The sequence below is a fragment of the Salmo salar genome, chromosome ssa11 (genome assembly GCF_905237065.1).
Source record: "Salmo salar chromosome ssa11, Ssal_v3.1, whole genome shotgun sequence".
NCBI classification, from domain to species: domain Eukaryota; kingdom Metazoa; phylum Chordata; class Actinopteri; order Salmoniformes; family Salmonidae; genus Salmo; species Salmo salar.
In genome coordinates this window covers 105,920,863-105,941,757 of record NC_059452.1, presented here as the reverse complement: position 1 = coordinate 105,941,757, position 20,895 = coordinate 105,920,863, and the positions used below count along the sequence as shown (strand labels likewise).

The 20,895-nt window shown below is 37.8% G+C and overlaps 1 protein-coding gene across 3 annotated transcripts in view; it reads right to left on the bottom strand.

The window, feature by feature from the left end:
* Positions 1–20,895, bottom strand: part of ltn1 (listerin E3 ubiquitin protein ligase 1) — a 98,694-nt gene that overhangs the window by 33,659 nt on the left and 44,140 nt on the right. For all 3 annotated transcript variants that reach the window (XM_045690252.1, XM_045690254.1, XM_045690253.1), the window contains exons 22-25: positions 7,902–8,012; positions 5,979–6,106; positions 1,135–1,270; positions 160–304 (exon numbers count right to left, since the gene is read on the bottom strand). In XM_045690252.1, the coding sequence (XP_045546208.1) occupies positions 160–304; positions 1,135–1,270; positions 5,979–6,106; positions 7,902–8,012 (520 nt within the window). The remainder of the gene's footprint in view (positions 1–159; positions 305–1,134; positions 1,271–5,978; positions 6,107–7,901; positions 8,013–20,895) is intronic.

Genomic DNA, 20,895 nt, shown 5'->3' with positions numbered 1-20,895 from the left:
CTGACTATGACTGGTCCACCTAGCTATCTGGAGATGAATGTACTTACTGAAAGTCTCTCTGGATAAGAGCGTCTGATAAATGACTAAAATGTGATGGGGATGGGTATGAGCCAGGAGTATTTCCTTGTCATGGTCACATGGTCTGGGCAGCCATTTTACCTCTAGCCAGGCCAGCATGGAGCAGAGCAGGAAGTCCCACTGGCTGCCCCCGAGGATTGTGGGAAAATGAGTCACCAGCCGGGACAGGAAACGCATCATCTCCACGCTGAGAGACAGCTGGGCCGCGGTCGTCTTGGACAGGTCACTGGAAACACAGAGGGTAAAGGGTTTTAACAGGAAACACAGAGGGTAAAGGGTTTTAACAGGAAACACAGAGGGTAAAGGGTTTTAACAGGAAACACAGAGGGTAAAGGGTTTTAACAGGAAACACAGAGGGTAAAGGGTTTTAACAGGAAACACAGAGGGTAAAGGGTTTTAACAGGAAACACAGAAGGTAAAGGGTTTTAACAGGAAACACAGAGGGTAAAGGGTTTTAACAGGAAACACAGAAGGTAAAGGGTTTTAACAGGAAACACAGAGGGTAAAGGGTTTTAACAGGAAACACAGAGGGTAAAGGGTTTTAACAGGAAACACAGAGGGTAAAGGGTTTTAACAGGAAACACAGAGCCATTAAAAGGACACTCCATTTCAACATGGTGAGCTTTCTATCACTAAATGGCTGCTGTGCATCACATCAGAGAGAGAGAGATGGAGACAGAGAGGGAACAGCACAACATGACAGAGAGTACGCAAAACAAACAGAGACAGACAGCTAGACAGACAGACAGAGACAGAGAATGACGAGCCAGGCAGACAGATCCAGCCAGCCAGACAGAGGCAGACAGAGAGACGGACAGACAATGACGAGCCAGGCAGACAGAGACAGAGAGAGAGAAAAAAAAGAGATAGCCATCTCGCTAAATCTGGTGCAATGGGATGTTGTACCTGGTCCCTAACAAAAACATTAATTTAAAAAAACTACTGACAGAGCAACAGACAAAAGAGGCAGAAAGACGGACCAAGCCAGCCAGATTCAGCTAGCCAGCCAGATTCAGCTAGCCAGCCAGCCAGACAGACAGGTATGCTCCCTCCTACCTGCTGAATAGGAACCAGTCTTCTTTGCGGTTTCTCCATTCCATCATGGTGGCCAGTACAGCTATTAGCAGCTCCTCCTGAACTGGTGTAGAGGCCTTGAGACAGCACAAGAGCACCGACACACACCCACACACACCTAGAGGACCACAGAGATTACACACACACACACACACCCTCACTTTGATATCCTGCTTGTGTATTCATTCCCATAGCTACTAAAAAAAAATAGATCATGTTTTGGTCATGAATTGAATAAAAACACACGGCTAACTGGTTGGCTACAGTAGGTTCTACCATTTCACAATAGCCTGTAATCACTAGTTATTACTGCTAAAACAAAATGCCTTTTCAGGGGGGAATCTTGTTGTTTGGTTTTACTGTTTGAACAGTCCCTGAGATTATCTTTGTTCATCAACGCAAAATAGGCTATTTTGACGAATAGCCTATGCATTGAGTGTACAAAACATTAAGAACACTTGCTCTTTCCATGACACAGACTGACCAGGTGAATCCAGGTGAACGATATGATCCCTTATTGATGTCACTTGTTAAGTCCACTTCAAAATCAGTGTAGATGAAGGGGAGGAGACGGGTTAAAGAAGGATTTTTAAGCCTTGAGACATAGATTATGTATGTATGCCATTGAGGCAGAATGGACAAGACAAAAGACTTAAGTGCCTTTAAACGGGGGTATGGTAGAAGGTGCCAGGTGCACCGGTTTGTATCAAGAACTGCAACGTTGTTGGGTTTTTCACACTCAACAGTTTCCCGTGTGTATCAAGAATGGTCCACCACCCAAAGGACATCCAGCCAACTGGACACAACTGTGGGAAGCATTGGAGTCAACATGGGGCCAGAATCCCTGTGGAATTCAAATACAATTTCTGTTAGCACTGAAATCCCTGTTAGCACTGAAATCCCTAAGTTAAGGGTTAAAGTTAAGGTTAGGGATAAGTTAAGGGTTAGGGTCAATTTAAGGGTCAAGTTAAGGTTAGGGTTAAGGTTAGGGTTAGAGTCAAGGTTAAGGTTAGGGTTAGGGTTAAGGTTAGGGTTAAGGTTAGGGTTAAGGTTAAGGTTAAGGTTAAGGGTTAACGTTAAGGTTAGGGTTAAGGTTAAGGTTAGGGTTAAGTTAAGGGTTAAGGTTAGGGTTGAGGTTAGGGTTAGGGTTGAGGTTAGGGGTTAGGGAAAATAGGATTTTGAATGGGACTCAACAGTTTGGTCCCCACAAGTATAGTAAAACACACAAATGTTTGTTCTTACATGATCAGTCATGGAAATAAACCGATGAAAATATATGTTGGCTCACTATTTAAAAAGAAAATGAAGAACAAACTATAGGAGGCAAAACACGGGCGTTTTGGCGCAGGTACAGTAGATTAGCACTAGCTATAACGCTAGCAAAAAACATATATATGGATTCTAAATATGTATATAATATAGACAAAAAATAATATTGCAATATGTAACTGTATATATCCTCCCCACCTCGACATATTATATCGATATGATTGGCCGTTCAGTCAAGTACCACCAGGCCAACACGTCACAACTTCTTGAGCAAAAAGAAGAGCCCATCAACCCACTTTATTTTGATTTACAAAAAGTAACTCTTCAATAGTTAAACATAGGTCGGCAGGTAGACTAGTCGTTAGAGGCGAGCCAGCAAACGGAGGGAAAAATCTGTCTTAGAAGTGAGCTGGCAACGAGAGGGTCGCTGGTTTCAAGTAGTCAAAAGTAGTTTAAAGTAGTCCAACGTTTAGTATTTGGTCCCATATTCCTAGCCTGCAATGACGGCATCAAGCTGGTGACTCTACAAACTGGTTGGATGCATCTGCTGTTTGTTTTGGTTGTGTTTCAGATGATCTTGTTCCCAATAGAAATTAATAGTAAATAATGTATTGTCATTAGAAGTCACTTTTATTGTAAATAAGATTAGAATATGTTTCTAAACACTTCTACATTAATGTGGATGATACCATGGTAACGGATAGTGTCACCATTACAATAACAGGGGAGGTTAGCATTGTATATCATACCCCCAAGACATGCTAACCTCTCACCATTACAATAACAGGGGAGGTTAGCATTGTATATCATACCACCAAGACATGCTAACCTCTCACCATTACAATAACAGGGGAGGTTAGCATTGTATATCATACCCCCAAGACATGCTAACCTCTCACCATTACAATAACAGGAGAGGTTAGCATTTTATATCATACCACCAAGACATGCTAACCTCTCACCATTACAATAACAAGGGAGGTTAGCATTTTATATCAAACCCCCAAGACATGCTAACCTCTCACCATTACAATAACAGGGGAGGTTAGCATTTTATATCATACCACCAAGACATGCTAACCTCTCACCATTACAATAACAAGGGAGGTTAGCATTTTATATCAAACCCCCAAGACATGCTAACCTCTCACCATTACAATAACAGGGGAGGTTAGCATTTTATATTATACCCCCAAGACAATGCTAACCTCTCACCATTACAATAACAGGGGAGGTTAGCATTTTATATCATAACCCCAAGACAATGCTAACCTCTCACCATTACAATAGGGACAGGGGAGGTTAGCATTTTATATCATAACACCAAGACATGCTACTCTCACCATTACAAGAACAAGGGAGGTTAGCATTTTAGATCATACCCCAAGTCATGCTAACCTCTCACATACAATAACAGGGGAGGTTAGCATTTTATATTAACCCCAAGACATGCTAACCTGGCTCACCATAGAGATAACAGGGGAGGTTAGCATTTTATATCATACCCCCAAGACAATGCTAACCTCTCACCATTCATAGAGAACACAGGGGTCATGATGCTACTGTTGGTTCATAGAGAACACAGGGGTCATGATGCTACTGTTGGTTCATAGAGAGAACACAGGGGTCATGATGCTACTGTTGGTTCATAGAGAGAACACAGGGGTCATGATGCTACTGTTGGTTCATAGAGAACACAGGGGTCATGATGCTACTGTTGGTTCATAGAGAGAACACAGGGGTCATGATGCTACTGTTGGTTCATAGGGAGAACACAGGGGTCATGATGCTACTGTTGGTTCATAGAGAGAACACAGGGGTCATGATGCTACTGTTGGTTCATAGAGAGAACACAGGGGTCATGATGCTACTGTTGGTTCATAGAGAGAACACAGGGGTCATGATGCTACTGTTGGTTCATAGAGAGAACACAGGGGTCATGATGCTACTGTTGGTTCATAGAGAGAACACAGGGGTCATGATGCTACTGTTGGTTCATAGAGAACACAGGGGTCATGATGCTACTGTTGGTTCATAGGGAGAACACAGGGGTCATGATGCTACTGTTGGTTCATAGGGAGAACACAGGGGTCATGATGCTACTGTTGGTTCATAGAGAACACAGGGGTCATGATGCTACTGTTGGTTCATAGAGAACACAGGGGTCATGATGCTACTGTTGGTTCATAGAGAACACAGGGGTCATGATGCTACTGTTGGTTCATAGGGAGAACACAGGGGTCATGATGCTACTGTTGGTTCATAGAGAGAACACAGGGGTCATGATGCTACTGTTGGTTCATAGGGAGAACACAGGGGTCATGATGCTACTGTTGGTTCATAGAGAGAACACAGGGGTCATGATGCTACTGTTGGTTCATAGAGAGAACACAGGGGTCATGATGCTACTGTTGGTTCATAGGGAGAACACAGGGGGTCATGATGCTACTGTTGGTTCATAGAGAGAACACAGGGGTCATGATGCTACTGTTGGTTCATAGAGAGAACACAGGGGTCATGATGCTACTGTTGGTTCATAGAGAGAACACAGGGGTCATGATGCTACTGTTGGTTCATAGAGAGAACACAGGGGTCATGATGCTACTGTTGGTTCATAGGGAGAACACAGGGGTCATGATGCTACTGTTGGTTCATAGAGAGAACACAGGGGTCATGATGCTACTGTTGGTTCATAGAGAGAACACAGGGGTCATGATGCTACTGTTGGTTCATAGGGAGAACACAGGGGTCATGATGCTACTGTTGGTTCATAGAGAGAACACAGGGGTCATGATGCTACTGTTGGTTCATAGGGAGAACACAGGGGTCATGATGCTACTGTTGGTTCATAGAGAGAACACAGGGGTCATGATGCTACTGTTGGTTCATAGAGAGAACACAGGGGTCATGATGCTACTGTTGGTTCATAGGGAGAACACAAGGCTACTGTTGGTTCATAGAGAGAACACAGGGGTCATGATGCTACTGTTGGTTCATAGGGAGAACACAAGGCTACTGTTGGTTCATAGAGAACACAGGGGTCATGATGCTACTGTTGGTTCATAGAGAACACAGGGGTCATGATGCTACTGTTGGTTCATAGAGAACACAGGGGTCATGATGCACCTGTTGGACCAAACCATGGTCCTACACCTGGGACCCCCTGGCCAGTCATGTCAAATCCATAGATTAAGGTTTAATGAATTAATTTAAATTGACTGATTTCCTTATATGAACTGTAACTCAGTAAAAAAAAAAGAAATTGTTGCATGTTGTGTTTTATATGTATTTTTTTTTTGTATAATAACCAAATGTAGCCTACTACTGAATCAAATTAAAATCATGTTTTATTGTCTCATACACCAGATATGTGCAGTGAAATGTGTTCAATATAGAGAGAAAGCATGTCAACCTTCAGCCTTCTGCATGACACCAATGCATTTTAACTACACCATTTCAGGGCCTGTAGAAATTATTTTCTGGCCAGTGAGAGAGAAAAAAAAATTAACAGACACTGGAGCGTCGGTGTGTGAGAGAGTATCTATGTGTGTTCTTACTGTGGTCCTCTTGCCAGTTGAGTATGCCAGCAGCAGCCAGGGAAATGAGACGTTCTCTCTCCTCTGTGGTCAGATAAGGACACAGCACCTGTAGAGTACTGAGCCTGCTCTCTGACAGGGGGAACAGACTGACGCACACACAGAGACACACACACAGAGACACACACAGAGACACAGACATTAGAATCATTCTTAGTGCTCTCTGCAAACCTGACTGTTTCCTTGAATGAAAGGAGAAGAGGCCTGTTCCAAGCCCAGCGTTCCAAGCCCAGCGTTCCAAGCCCAGCGTTCCAAGCCCAGCGTTCCAAACCCAGCGTTCCAAACCCAGCGTTCCAAGCCCAGCGTTCCAAGCCCAGCGTTCCAAGCCCAGCGTTCCAAGCCCAGCGTTCCAAACCCAGCGTTCCAAACCCAGCGTTCCAAACCCAGCGTTCCAAGCCCAGCGTTCCAAACCCAGCGTTCCAAGCCCAGCGTTCCAAACCCAGCGTTCCATCACATGTGTTTGAAAGTATGAATCCTAACATTGAATAAAGTGGTACTGATATCTGACCTGTCAGGGTTAAAGTAGTACTGATATGTTACCTGTCAGGGTTAAAGTAGTACTGATATCTGACCTGTCAGGGTTAAAGTAGTACTGATATGTGACCTGTCAGGGTTAAAGTAGTACTGGTATCTGACCTGTCAGGGTTAAAGTAGTACTGGTATCTGACCTGTCAGGGTTAAAGTAGTACTGGTATCTGACCTGTCAGGGTTAAAGTAGTACTGGTATCTGACCTGTCAGGGTTAAAGTAGTACTGGTATCTGACCTGTCAGGGTTAAAGTAGTACTGATATGTTACCTGTCAGGGTTAAAGTAGTACTGATATCTGACCGGTCAGGGTTAAAGTAGTACTGATATCTGACCTGTCAGGGTTAAAGTAGTACTGATATGTTACCTGTCAGGGTTAAAGTAGTACTGGTATGTTACCTGTCAGGGTTAAAGTAGTACTGGTATCTGACCTGTCAGGGTTAAAGTAGTACTGGTATGTGACCTGTCAGGGTTAAAGTAGTACTGGTATCTGACCTGTCAGGGTTAAAGTAGTACTGATATCTGACCTGTCAGGGTTAAAGTAGTACTGGTATCTGACCTGTCAGGGTTAAAGTAGTACTGGTATCTGACCTGTCAGGGTTAAAGTAGTACTGATATCTGACCTGTCAGGGTTAAAGTAGTACTGATATCTTACCTGTCAGGGTTAAAGTAGTACTGATATGTTACCTGTCAGGGTTAAAGTAGTACTGATATGTTACCTGTCCGGGTTAAAGTAGTACTGATATCTGACCTGTCAGGGTTAAAGTAGTACTGATATGTTACCTGTCAGGGTTAAAGTAGTACTGATATGTTACCTGTCAGGGTTAAAGTAGTACTGATATGTTACCTGTCAGGGTTAAAGTAGTACTGGTATCTGACCTGTCAGGGTTAAAGTAGTACTGGTATCTGACCTGTCAGGGTTAAAGTAGTACTGATATGTTACCTGTCAGGGTTAAAGTAGTACTGATATCTGACCTGTCAGGGTTAAAGTAGTACTGATATCTGACCTGTCAGGGTTAAAGTAGTACTGGTATCTGACCTGTCAGGGTTAAAGTAGTACTGGTATCTGACCTGTCAGGGTTAAAGTAGTACTGATATCTGACCTGTCAGGGTTAAAGTAGTACTGATATGTTACCTGTCAGGGTTAAAGTAGTACTGATATGTTACCTGTCAGGGTTAAAGTAGTACTGATATGTTACCTGTCCGGGTTAAAGTAGTACTGATATCTGACCTGTCAGGGTTAAAGTAGTACTGATATGTTACCTGTCAGGGTTAAAGTAGTACTGATATGTTACCTGTCCGGGTTAAAGTAGTACTGATATCTGACCTGTCAGGGTTAAAGTAGTACTGGTATGTTACCTGTCAGGGCTGCCACAGAGTGTGTTGATGGTGCCAGCTGTTTCAGCCACGTGGTTGGTGTGTATGTAGTTCTGTAGAGTCAGAGACCACAGTCCCCCCTCCTCTAGTGATCTGAGGTGACAGGTACAAAAAGGACAAAGGGTTGGATAGAGACCACAGTCCCTGTTATTAGAACATCTGTATTTCTGTAGAGTCATTAAATGATACAGATCTCATTACTATTTTCATTTTTAAAACATCTTTCACAGGAAAAATTATGTATCCTCTTTTGATCTCACTCCCGAAACTCACATAAAAAAAGACTGTAGAATGAATGTGCCTTAAGCCACACCTCAACTAAAATCACCAGGTGATGGGATTTTTGGAGAAAATAAATAAATAAAAATTGGTGAGCAAGTTGGTAAATCTTCATGTATTTTAAGAATATAAAGAAATATGTCAAATATGGTTTTGGGACTAAAATACAGTATATGTTTGCTGGTGTGTACATCCGTCCAAATGAAAGACAGCCAGCCATATGTTAGCTATGGGGATTCTTTAACTAAAGGATCGGATCCTTCAAAAAAATATATGTTTATTTACCCTCCAATTTTCACCTAAAATTACATACCCAAATCTAACTGCCTGTAGCTCAGGACCTGATGAAAGGATATGCATATTATTGGTACCATTTGAAAGCAAACACTTTGAAGATTGTGGAAATGTGAAATTAATGTAGGAGAATATAACACATTAAATCTGGTAAAAGTTAATACAAATTAAAAAAAAACATGCATCTTTGAAATGCAAGAGAAAGGCCAAAATGTATTATTCCAGTTTAGGCACAATTTAGATTTTTGGCCACTAGATGGCAGCAGTGTATGTACAAAGTTTTAGACGGATCCAATGAACCATTGCATTTCTGTTCAAAATGTTGTATCAAGACTGCTCAAATGTGCCTAATTGGTTTATTAACACATTTTCAAGTTCATAACTGTGCACTCTCCTCAAACAATAGCATGGTATTACTTCACTGTAATAGCTACTGTAAATTGGACAGTGCAGTTAGATTAACAAGAATTTAAACTTTCTGCCAATATCAGATATGTCTATGTCCTGGGAAATGTTCTTGTTACTTACAACCTCATGCTAATCACATTAGCCTACGTTAGCTCAACCGTCCTGTGGGGGCGGGGGACACACACCGATCCCATAGAGGTTTTTAAAGTCCAAAGTAAGTCTACATTGTTCAAACTGAAACGGCCACAACCAAAACAAGTGACACCATAGAGATATATAGAGTTCTCATCTTTGTATCTGTGCCATTTTGGAGTCTGTGACAGAACGGGAAAAGCCATTGAGGCCATCTCCATTTTAAAATGGTCATGCACCATGCTCTACCAACTGAGCTACAGAGGACCACCATGTGGGTAGTGGACAAGTGCACACTTCAGGAACAAGTGTAGAGTATTGAGATGCATAGCCAGCAGGGGTGATCCAACCCTCCAAGAGCCAAAACATTGTCATCTATTTGGCCAAAACATAGACGTCTAATGTGCCATACCCTACCGTACCGTACAGTACCCTACTCTACAGTACCGTACCCTACTGTACCCTACCCTACTGTACCCTACCGTACTGTACAGTACCCTACAGCACCCTACCCTACCCTACTGTACCGTACTGTACAGTACCCTACAGGACCCTACCCTACAGTACCCAACCCTACCCTACAGTACCCTACTCTACAGTACCATACCCTACCCTACTGTACCCTACCCTACTGTACAGTACCCTACAGCACCCTACTATACAGTACCCTACCCTACAGCACCCTACCCTACAGGACCCTACTCTACATGACCCTACCCTACAGCACCCTACCCTATTGTACCCTACCGTACCGTACAGTACCCTACAGGACCCTACCCTACAGTACCCTACCCTACAGGGCCCTATCCTACTGTACCCTACCGTACCGTACCCTACAGGACCCTACCCTACAGTACCCTACAGTACCCTACTCTACAGTACCCTACAGTACCCTACTCTACAGTACCCTACCCTACAGGGCCCTACCCTACAGTACCATACCCTACAGTACCCTACTCTACAGTACCCTACTCTACAGTACCCTACTCTACAGTACCGTACCCTACAGTACCCTACAGTACCCTACCCTACAGTACCCTACTCTACAGGGCCCTACCCTACAGGGCCCTACCCTACAGTAGCCTACCCTACAGTAGCCTACCCTACAGGGCCCTACCCTACAGTACCATACCATACAGTACCCTACTCTACCGTACTGTCCCCTCCGTACCCTACCCTACCCTACAGGACCCTACCCTACAGTACCCTACCCTACCCTACCGTACTGTCCCCTCCGTACCCTACCCTACCCTACAGGACCCTACAGTATACCCTACAGTACCCTACCCTACCCTACCGTACTGTCCCCTCCGTACCCTACCCTACTGCACTGTACTTGAGTTTTCTACAATTGAATTTAGGGACCTTGGACTCTTGATCTAGTTGTGTTGGTTGTGAGCCCACTGAAGACTATATAAATCCAGTCTGTAACTTGTCATGGTCTCAAACCACTGCATCTGGATCTTGGGACCAATGTCCTGGTTTACAAGATGAGACTCGCATGAACACGTACATGGTTGGTTGTTTTGCTGTAGGATTGTCCACAGGCCTCACAAGACTCGTCTAAATGTAGCCCGGTACCAGTTGAACAAAAATTATGGAAGTACATATGGAAGCAGTTAAGTAGAAAATATTTTTGGGACTGATCTATCTTCTCTCTCTCACAGATATAAGACAGACTCTTTAAAACAAACTTCCTTTAGATTTTTGTGTCTTGACTTTCTGTGGTTCCATGTTTTGAATCTGTTATTCAATGCGCTTCTATTGGCTAATAGAAGTAAGATCAAATTCAATGTTTCATCAAATATTTTATTTTATTAAAAAATATATATAAAAAATGGGACACCTAAAGGGGTCCTAAAATTAAAAATCAAATAGGTAAATGATTCTTCGTATGACGATATTAAAACAATTCCATATGTCAGCGTAGTAGATTGGTTTTCTATACGGTGTGTTAGGCCCCAGTCCTTCAACATAGTTAGTTACATACCTGCTGTAGAGTATATATATACTATAGGATAGTTACATGTTTACCTGCTGTAGAGTATATCTATACTATAGGATAGTTACATGTTTACCTGCTGTAGAGTATATCTATACTATAGGATAGTTACATACCTGCTGTAGAGTGTATCTATACTATAGGATAGTTACATGTCTACCTGCTGTAGAGTATATCTATACTATAGGATAGTTACATACCTGCTGTAGAGTATATATATACTATAGGATAGTTACATACCTGCTGTAGAGTGTATATATACTATAGGATAGTTACATACCTGCTGTAGAGTATATCTATACTATAGGATAGTTACATACCTGCTGTAGAGTATATCTATACTATAGGATAGTTACATACCTGCTGTAGAGTATATCTATACTATAGGATAGTTACATACCTGCTGTAGAGTATATATATACTATAGGATAGTTACATACCTGCTGTAGAGTATATCTATACTATAGGATAGTTACATACCTGCTGTAGAGTATATCTATACTATAGGATAGTTACATACCTGCTGTAGAGTATATCTATACTATAGGATAGTTACATGTTTACCTGCTGTAGAGTATATCTATACTATAGGATAGTTACATGTTTACCTGCTGTAGAGTATATCTATACTATAGGATAGTTACATACCTGGTGTAGAGTATATATATACTATAGGATAGTTACATACCTGCTGTAGAGTATATCTATACTATAGGATAGTTACATACCTGCTGTAGAGTATATCTATACTATAGGATAGTTACATACCTGCTGTAGAGTATATCTATACTATAGGATAGTTACATGTTTACCTGCTGTAGAGTATATCTATACTATAGGATAGTTACATGTTTACCTGCTGTAGAGTATATCTATACTATAGGATAGTTACATACCTGGTGTAGAGTATATATATACTATAGGATAGTTACATACCTGCTGTAGAGTATATCTATACTATAGGATAGTTACATACCTGCTGTAGAGTATATATATACTATAGGATAGTTACATACCTGCTGTAGAGTATATCTATACTATAGGATAGTTACATACCTGCTGTAGAGTATATCTATACTATAGGATAGTTACATACCTGCTGTAGAGTATATCTATACTATAGGATAGTTACATGTTTACCTGCTGTAGAGTATATCTATACTATAGGATAGTTACATGTTTACCTGCTGTAGAGTATATCTATACTATAGGATAGTTACATACCTGGTGTAGAGTATATATATACTATAGGATAGTTACATACCTGCTGTAGAGTATATCTATACTATAGGATAGTTACATACCTGCTGTAGAGTATATATATACTATAGGATAGTTACATACCTGCTGTAGAGTATATATATACTATAGGATAGTTACATACCTGCTGTAGAGTATATCTATACTATAGGATAGTTACATGTTTACCTGCTGTAGAGTATATCTATACTATAGGATAGTTACATACCTGCTGTAGAGTATATCTATACTATAGGATAGTTACATACCTGCTGTAGAGTATATATATACTATAGGATAGTTACATACCTGCTGTAGAGTATATCTATACTATAGGATAGTTACATACCTGCTGTAGAGTATATCTATACTATAGGATAGTTACATACCTGCTGTAGAGTATATATATACTATAGGATAGTTACATACCTGCTGTAGAGTATATCTATACTATAGGATAGTTACATGTTTACCTGCTGTAGAGTATATATATACTATAGGATAGTTACATACCTGGTGTAGAGTATATATATACTATAGGATAGTTACATACCTGCTGTAGAGTATATCTATACTATAGGATAGTTACATACCTGCTGTAGAGTATATATATACTATAGGATAGTTACATACCTGCTGTAGAGTATATATATACTATAGGATAGTTACATACCTGCTGTAGAGTATATCTATACTATAGGATAGTTACATGTTTACCTGCTGTAGAGTATATCTATACTATAGGATAGTTACATACCTGCTGTAGAGTATATCTATACTATAGGATAGTTACATACCTGCTGTAGAGTATATATATACTATAGGATAGTTACATACCTGCTGTAGAGTATATCTATACTATAGGATAGTTACATACCTGCTGTAGAGTATATCTATACTATAGGATAGTTACATACCTGCTGTAGAGTATATCTATACTATAGGATAGTTACATACCTGCTGTAGAGTATATCTATACTATAGGATAGTTACATGTTTACCTGCTGTAGAGTATATCTATACTATAGGATAGTTACATACCTGGTGTAGAGTATATATATACTATAGGATAGTTACATACCTGCTGTAGAGTATATCTATACTATAGGATAGTTACATACCTGCTGTAGAGTATATATATACTATAGGATAGTTACATACCTGCTGTAGAGTATATCTATACTATAGGATAGTTACATACCTGCTGTACAGTATATCTATACTATAGGATAGTTACATACCTGCTGTAGAGTATATCTATACTATAGGATAGTTACATACCTGCTGTAGAGTATATCTATACTATAGGATAGTTACATACCTGCTGTAGAGTATATCTATACTATAGGATAGTTACATACCTGCTGTAGAGTATATCTATACTATAGGATAGTTACATGTTTACCTGCTGTAGAGTATATCTATACTATAGGATAGTTACATGTTTACCTGCTGTAGAGTATATCTATACTATAGGATAGTTACATACCTGCTGTAGAGTATATATATACTATAGGATAGTTACATACCTGCTGTAGAGTATATATATACTATAGGATAGTTACATACCTGCTGTAGAGTATATCTATACTATAGGATAGTTACATGTTTACCTGCTGTAGAGTATATCTATACTATAGGATAGTTACATACCTGCTGTAGAGTATATCTATACTATAGGATAGTTACATACCTGCTGTAGAGTATATATATACTATAGGATAGTTACATACCTGCTGTAGAGTATATCTATACTATAGGATAGTTACATACCTGCTGTAGAGTATATCTATACTATAGGATAGTTACATACCTGCTGTAGAGTATATCTATACTATAGGATAGTTACATACCTGCTGTAGAGTATATCTATACTATAGGATAGTTACATGTTTACCTGCTGTAGAGTATATCTATACTATAGGATAGTTACATACCTGGTGTAGAGTATATATATACTATAGGATAGTTACATACCTGCTGTAGAGTATATCTATACTATAGGATAGTTACATACCTGCTGTAGAGTATATATATACTATAGGATAGTAACATACCTGCTGTAGAGTATATCTATACTATAGGATAGTTACATACCTGCTGTACAGTATATCTATACTATAGGATAGTTACATACCTGCTGTAGAGTATATCTATACTATAGGATAGTTACATACCTGCTGTAGAGTATATCTATACTATAGGATAGTTACATACCTGGTGTAGAGTATATCTATACTATAGGATAGTTACATACCTGCTATAGAGTATATCTATACTATAGGATAGTTACATACCTGCTGTAGAGTATATCTATACTATAGGACAGTTACATACCTGCTGTAGAGTATATCTATACTATAGGACAGTTACATACCTGGTGTTGAGTATATATATACTATAGGATAGTTACATACCTGCTGTAGAGTGTATCTATACTATAGGATAGTTACATACCTGCTGTAGAGTGTATCTATACTATAGGATAGTTACATACCTGCTGTAGAGTGTATCTATACTATAGGATAGTTACATGTTTACCTGCTGTAGAGTATATCTATACTATAGGATAGTTACATACCTGCTGTAGAGTGTATCTATACTATAGGATAGTTACATACCTGCTGTAGAGTATATATATACTATAGGATAGTTACATACCTGCTGTAGAGTATATATATACTATAGGATAGTTACATACCTGCTGTAGAGTGTATATATACTATAGGATAGTTACATACCTGCTGTAGAGTAGATATATACTATAGGATAGTTACATACCTGCTGTAGAGTATATATATACTATAGGATAGTTACATACCTGCTGTAGAGTATATCTATACTATAGGATAGTTACATGTTTACCTGCTGTAGAGTATATCTATACTATAGGATAGTTACATACCTGCTGTAGAGTGTATCTATACTATAGGATAGTTACATACCTGCTGTAGAGTGTATATATACTATAGGATAGTTACATACCTGCTGTAGAGTATATCTATACTATAGGATAGTTACATACCTGCTGTAAAGTATATCTATACTATAGGATAGTTACATACCTGCTGTAGAGTATATCTATACTATAGGATAGTTACATACCTGCTGTAGAGTATATCTATACTATAGGATAGTTACATACCTGCTGTAGAGTATATATATACTATAGGATAGTTACATACCTGCTGTAGAGTATATCTATACTATAGGATAGTTACATACCTGCTGTAGAGTATATCTATACTATAGGATAGTTACATACCTGCTGTAGAGTATATATATACTATAGGATAGTTACATACCTGCTGTAGAGTGTATATATACTATAGGATAGTTACATACCTGCTGTAGAGTATATCTATACTATAGGATAGTTACATACCTGCTGTAGAGTATATCTATACTATAGGATAGTTACATACCTGCTATAGAGTATATCTATACTATAGGATAGTTACATACCTGCTGTAGAGTATATATATACTATAGGATAGTTACATACCTGCTGTAGAGTATATCTATACTATAGGATAGTTACATACCTGCTGTAGAGTATATCTATACTATAGGATAGTTACATACCTGCTGTAGAGTATATATATACTATAGGATAGTTACATACCTGCTGTAGAGTATATCTATACTATAGGATAGTTACATACCTGCTGTAGAGTATATATATACTATAGGATAGTTACATACCTGCTGTAGAGTATATCTATACTATAGGATAGTTACATACCTGCTGTAGAGTATATCTATACTATAGGATAGTTACATACCTGCTGTAGAGTATATCTATACTATAGGATAGTTACATACCTGCTGTAGAGTATATCTATACTATAGGATAGTTACATACCTGCTGTAGAGTATATCTATACTATAGGATAGTTACATACCTGCTGTAGAGTATATCTATACTATAGGATAGTTACATACCTGCTGTAGAGTATATCTATACTATAGGATAGTTACATACCTGCTGTAGAGTATATCTATACTATAGGATAGTTACATGTTTACCTGCTGTAGAGTATATCTATACTATAGGATAGTTACATGTTTACCTGCTGTAGAGTGTATCTATACTATAGGATAGTTACATACCTGCTGTAGAGTATATATATACTATAGGATAGTTACATACCTGCTGTAGAGTATATATATACTATAGGATAGTTACATACCTGCTGTAGAGTATATATATACTATAGGATAGTTACATACCTGCTATAGAGTATATCTATACTATAGGATAGTTACATACCTGCTGTAGAGTATATATATACTATAGGATAGTTACATACCTGCTATAGAGTATATCTATACTATAGGATAGTTACATACCTGCTGTAGAGTATATCTATACTATAGGATAGTTACATACCTGCTGTAGAGTATATATATACTATAGGATAGTTACATACCTGCTGTAGAGTATATATATACTATAGGATAGTTACATACCTGCTATAGAGTATATCTATACTATAGGATAGTTACATACCTGCTGTAGAGTATATATATACTATAGGATAGTTACATACCTGCTATAGAGTATATCTATACTATAGGATAGTTACATACCTGCTGTAGAGTATATCTATACTATAGGATAGTTACATACCTGCTGTAGAGTATATATATACTATAGGATAGTTACATACCTGCTGTAGAGTATATCTATACTATAGGATAGTTACATACCTGCTGTAGAGTATATCTATACTATAGGATAGTTACATACCTGCTGTAGAGTATATCTATACTATAGGATAGTTACATGTTTACCTGCTGTAGAGTATATCTATACTATAGGATAGTTACATGTTTACCTGCTGTAGAGTATATCTATACTATAGGATAGTTACATACCTGGTGTAGAGTATATATATACTATAGGATAGTTACATACCTGCTGTAGAGTATATATATACTATAGGATAGTTACATACCTGCTGTAGAGTATATCTATACTATAGGATAGTTACATACCTGCTGTAGAGTATATCTATACTATAGGATAGTTACATACCTGCTGTAGAGTATATCTATACTATAGGATAGTTACATGTTTACCTGCTGTAGAGTATATCTATACTATAGGATAGTTACATGTTTACCTGCTGTAGAGTATATCTATACTATAGGATAGTTACATACCTGGTGTAGAGTATATATATACTATAGGATAGTTACATACCTGCTGTAGAGTATATCTATACTATAGGATAGTTACATACCTGCTGTAGAGTATATATATACTATAGGATAGTTACATACCTGCTGTAGAGTATATATATACTATAGGATAGTTACATACCTGCTGTAGAGTATATCTATACTATAGGATAGTTACATGTTTACCTGCTGTAGAGTATATCTATACTATAGGATAGTTACATACCTGCTGTAGAGTATATCTATACTATAGGATAGTTACATACCTGCTGTAGAGTATATATATACTATAGGATAGTTACATACCTGCTGTAGAGTATATCTATACTATAGGATAGTTACATACCTGCTGTAGAGTATATCTATACTATAGGATAGTTACATACCTGCTGTAGAGTATATCTATACTATAGGATAGTTACATACCTGCTGTAGAGTATATCTATACTATAGGATAGTTACATACCTGCTGTAGAGTATATCTATACTATAGGATAGTTACATGTTTACCTGCTGTAGAGTATATCTATACTATAGGATAGTTACATGTTTACCTGCTGTAGAGTATATCTATACTATAGGATAGTTACATACCTGCTGTAGAGTATATATATACTATAGGATAGTTACATACCTGCTGTAGAGTATATATATACTATAGGATAGTTACATACCTGCTGTAGAGTATATCTATACTATAGGATAGTTACATGTTTACCTGCTGTAGAGTATATCTATACTATAGGATAGTTACATACCTGCTGTAGAGTATATCTATACTATAGGATAGTTACATACCTGCTGTAGAGTATATATATACTATAGGATAGTTACATACCTGCTGTAGAGTATATCTATACTATAGGATAGTTACATACCTGCTGTAGAGTATATCTATACTATAGGATAGTTACATACCTGCTGTAGAGTATATCTATACTATAGGATAGTTACATACCTGCTGTAGAGTATATCTATACTATAGGATAGTTACATGTTTACCTGCTGTAGAGTATATCTATACTATAGGATAGTTACATACCTGGTGTAGAGTATATATATACTATAGGATAGTTACATACCTGCTGTAGAGTATATCTATACTATAGGATAGTTACATACCTGCTGTAGAGTATATATATACTATAGGATAGTTACATACCTGCTGTAGAGTATATCTATACTATAGGATAGTTACATACCTGCTGTAGAGTATATCTATACTATAGGATAGTTACATACCTGCTGTAGAGTATATCTATACTATAGGATAGTTACATACCTGCTGTAGAGTATATCTATACTATAGGATAGTTACATACCTGGTGTAGAGTATATCTATACTATAGGATAGTTACATACCTGCTATAGAGTATATCTATACTATAGGATAGTTACATACCTGCTGTAGAGTATATCTATACTATAGGACAGTTACATACCTGCTGTAGAGTATATCTATACTATAGGACAGTTACATACCTGGTGTAGAGTATATATATACTATAGGATAGTTACATACCTGCTGTAGAGTGTATCTATACTATAGGATAGTTACATACCTGCTGTAGAGTGTATCTATACTATAGGATAGTTACATACCTGCTGTAGAGTGTATCTATACTATAGGATAGTTACATGTTTACCTGCTGTAGAGTATATCTATACTATAGGATAGTTACATACCTGCTGTAGAGTGTATCTATACTATAGGATAGTTACATACCTGCTGTAGAGTATATATATACTATAGGATAGTTACATACCTGCTGTAGAGTATATATATACTATAGGATAGTTACATACCTGCTGTAGAGTATATATATACTATAGGATAGTTACATACCTGCTGTAGAGTATATCTATACTATAGGATAGTTACATACCTGCTGTAGAGTATATCTATACTATAGGATAGTTACATACCTGCTGTAGAGTATATCTATACTATAGGATAGTTACATACCTGCTGTAGAGTAGATATATACTATAGGATAGTTACATACCTGCTGTAGAGTATATATATACTATAGGATAGTTACATACCTGCTGTAGAGTGTATCTATACTATAGGATAGTTACATACCTGCTGTAGAGTATATCTATACTATAGGATAGTTACATGTTTACCTGCTGTAGAGTATATCTATACTATAGGATAGTTACATGTTTACCTGCTGTAGAGTATATCTATACTATAGGATAGTTACATACCTGCTGTAGAGTGTATCTATACTATAGGATAGTTACATACCTGCTGTAGAGTGTATATATACTATAGGATAGTTACATACCTGCTGTAGAGTATATCTATACTATAGGATAGTTACATACCTGCTGTAGAGTATATCTATACTATAGGATAGTTACATACCTGCTGTAGAGTATATCTATACTATAGGATAGTTACATACCTGCTGTAGAGTATATATATACTATAGGATAGTTACATACCTGCTGTAGAGTATATCTATACTATAGGATAGTTACATACCTGCTGTAGAGTATATCTATACTATAGGATAGTTACATACCTGCTGTAGAGTATATCTATACTATAGGATAGTTACATACCTGCTGTAGAGTATATCTATACTATAGGATAGTTACATACCTGCTGTAGAGTATATCTATACTATAGGATAGTTACATACCTGCTGTAGAGTATATATATACTATAGGATAGTTACATACCTGCTGTAGAGTATATCTATACTATAGGATAGTTACATACCTGCTGTAGAGTATATATATACTATAGGATAGTTACATACCTGCTGTAGAGTATATCTATACTATAGGATAGTTACATACCTGCTGTAGAGTATATCTATACTATAGGATAGTTACATTACCTGCTGTAGAGTATATATATACTATAGGATAGTTACATACCTGCTGTAGAGTATATCTATACTATAGGATAGTTACATACCTGCTGTAGAGTATATCTATACTATAGGATAGTTACATACCTGCTGTAGAGTATATATATACTATAGGATAGTTACATACCTGCTGTAGAGTATATCTATACTATAGGATAGTTACATACCTGCTGTAGAGTATATCTATACTATAGGATAGTTACATACCTGCTGTAGAGTATATCTATACTATAGGATAGTTACATACCTGCTGTAGAGTATATCTATACTATAGGATAGTTACATACCTGCTGTAGAGTATATCTATACTATAGGATAGTTACATACCTGCTGTAGAGTATATCTATACTATAGGATAGTTACATGTTTACCTGCTGTAGAGTATATCTATACTATAGGATAGTTACATGTTTACCTGCTGTAGAGTGTATCTATACTATAGGATAGTTACATACCTGCTGTAGAGTATATCTATACTATAGGATAGTTACATACCTGCTGTAGAGTATATATATACTATAGGATAGTTACAGTACCTGCTGTAGAG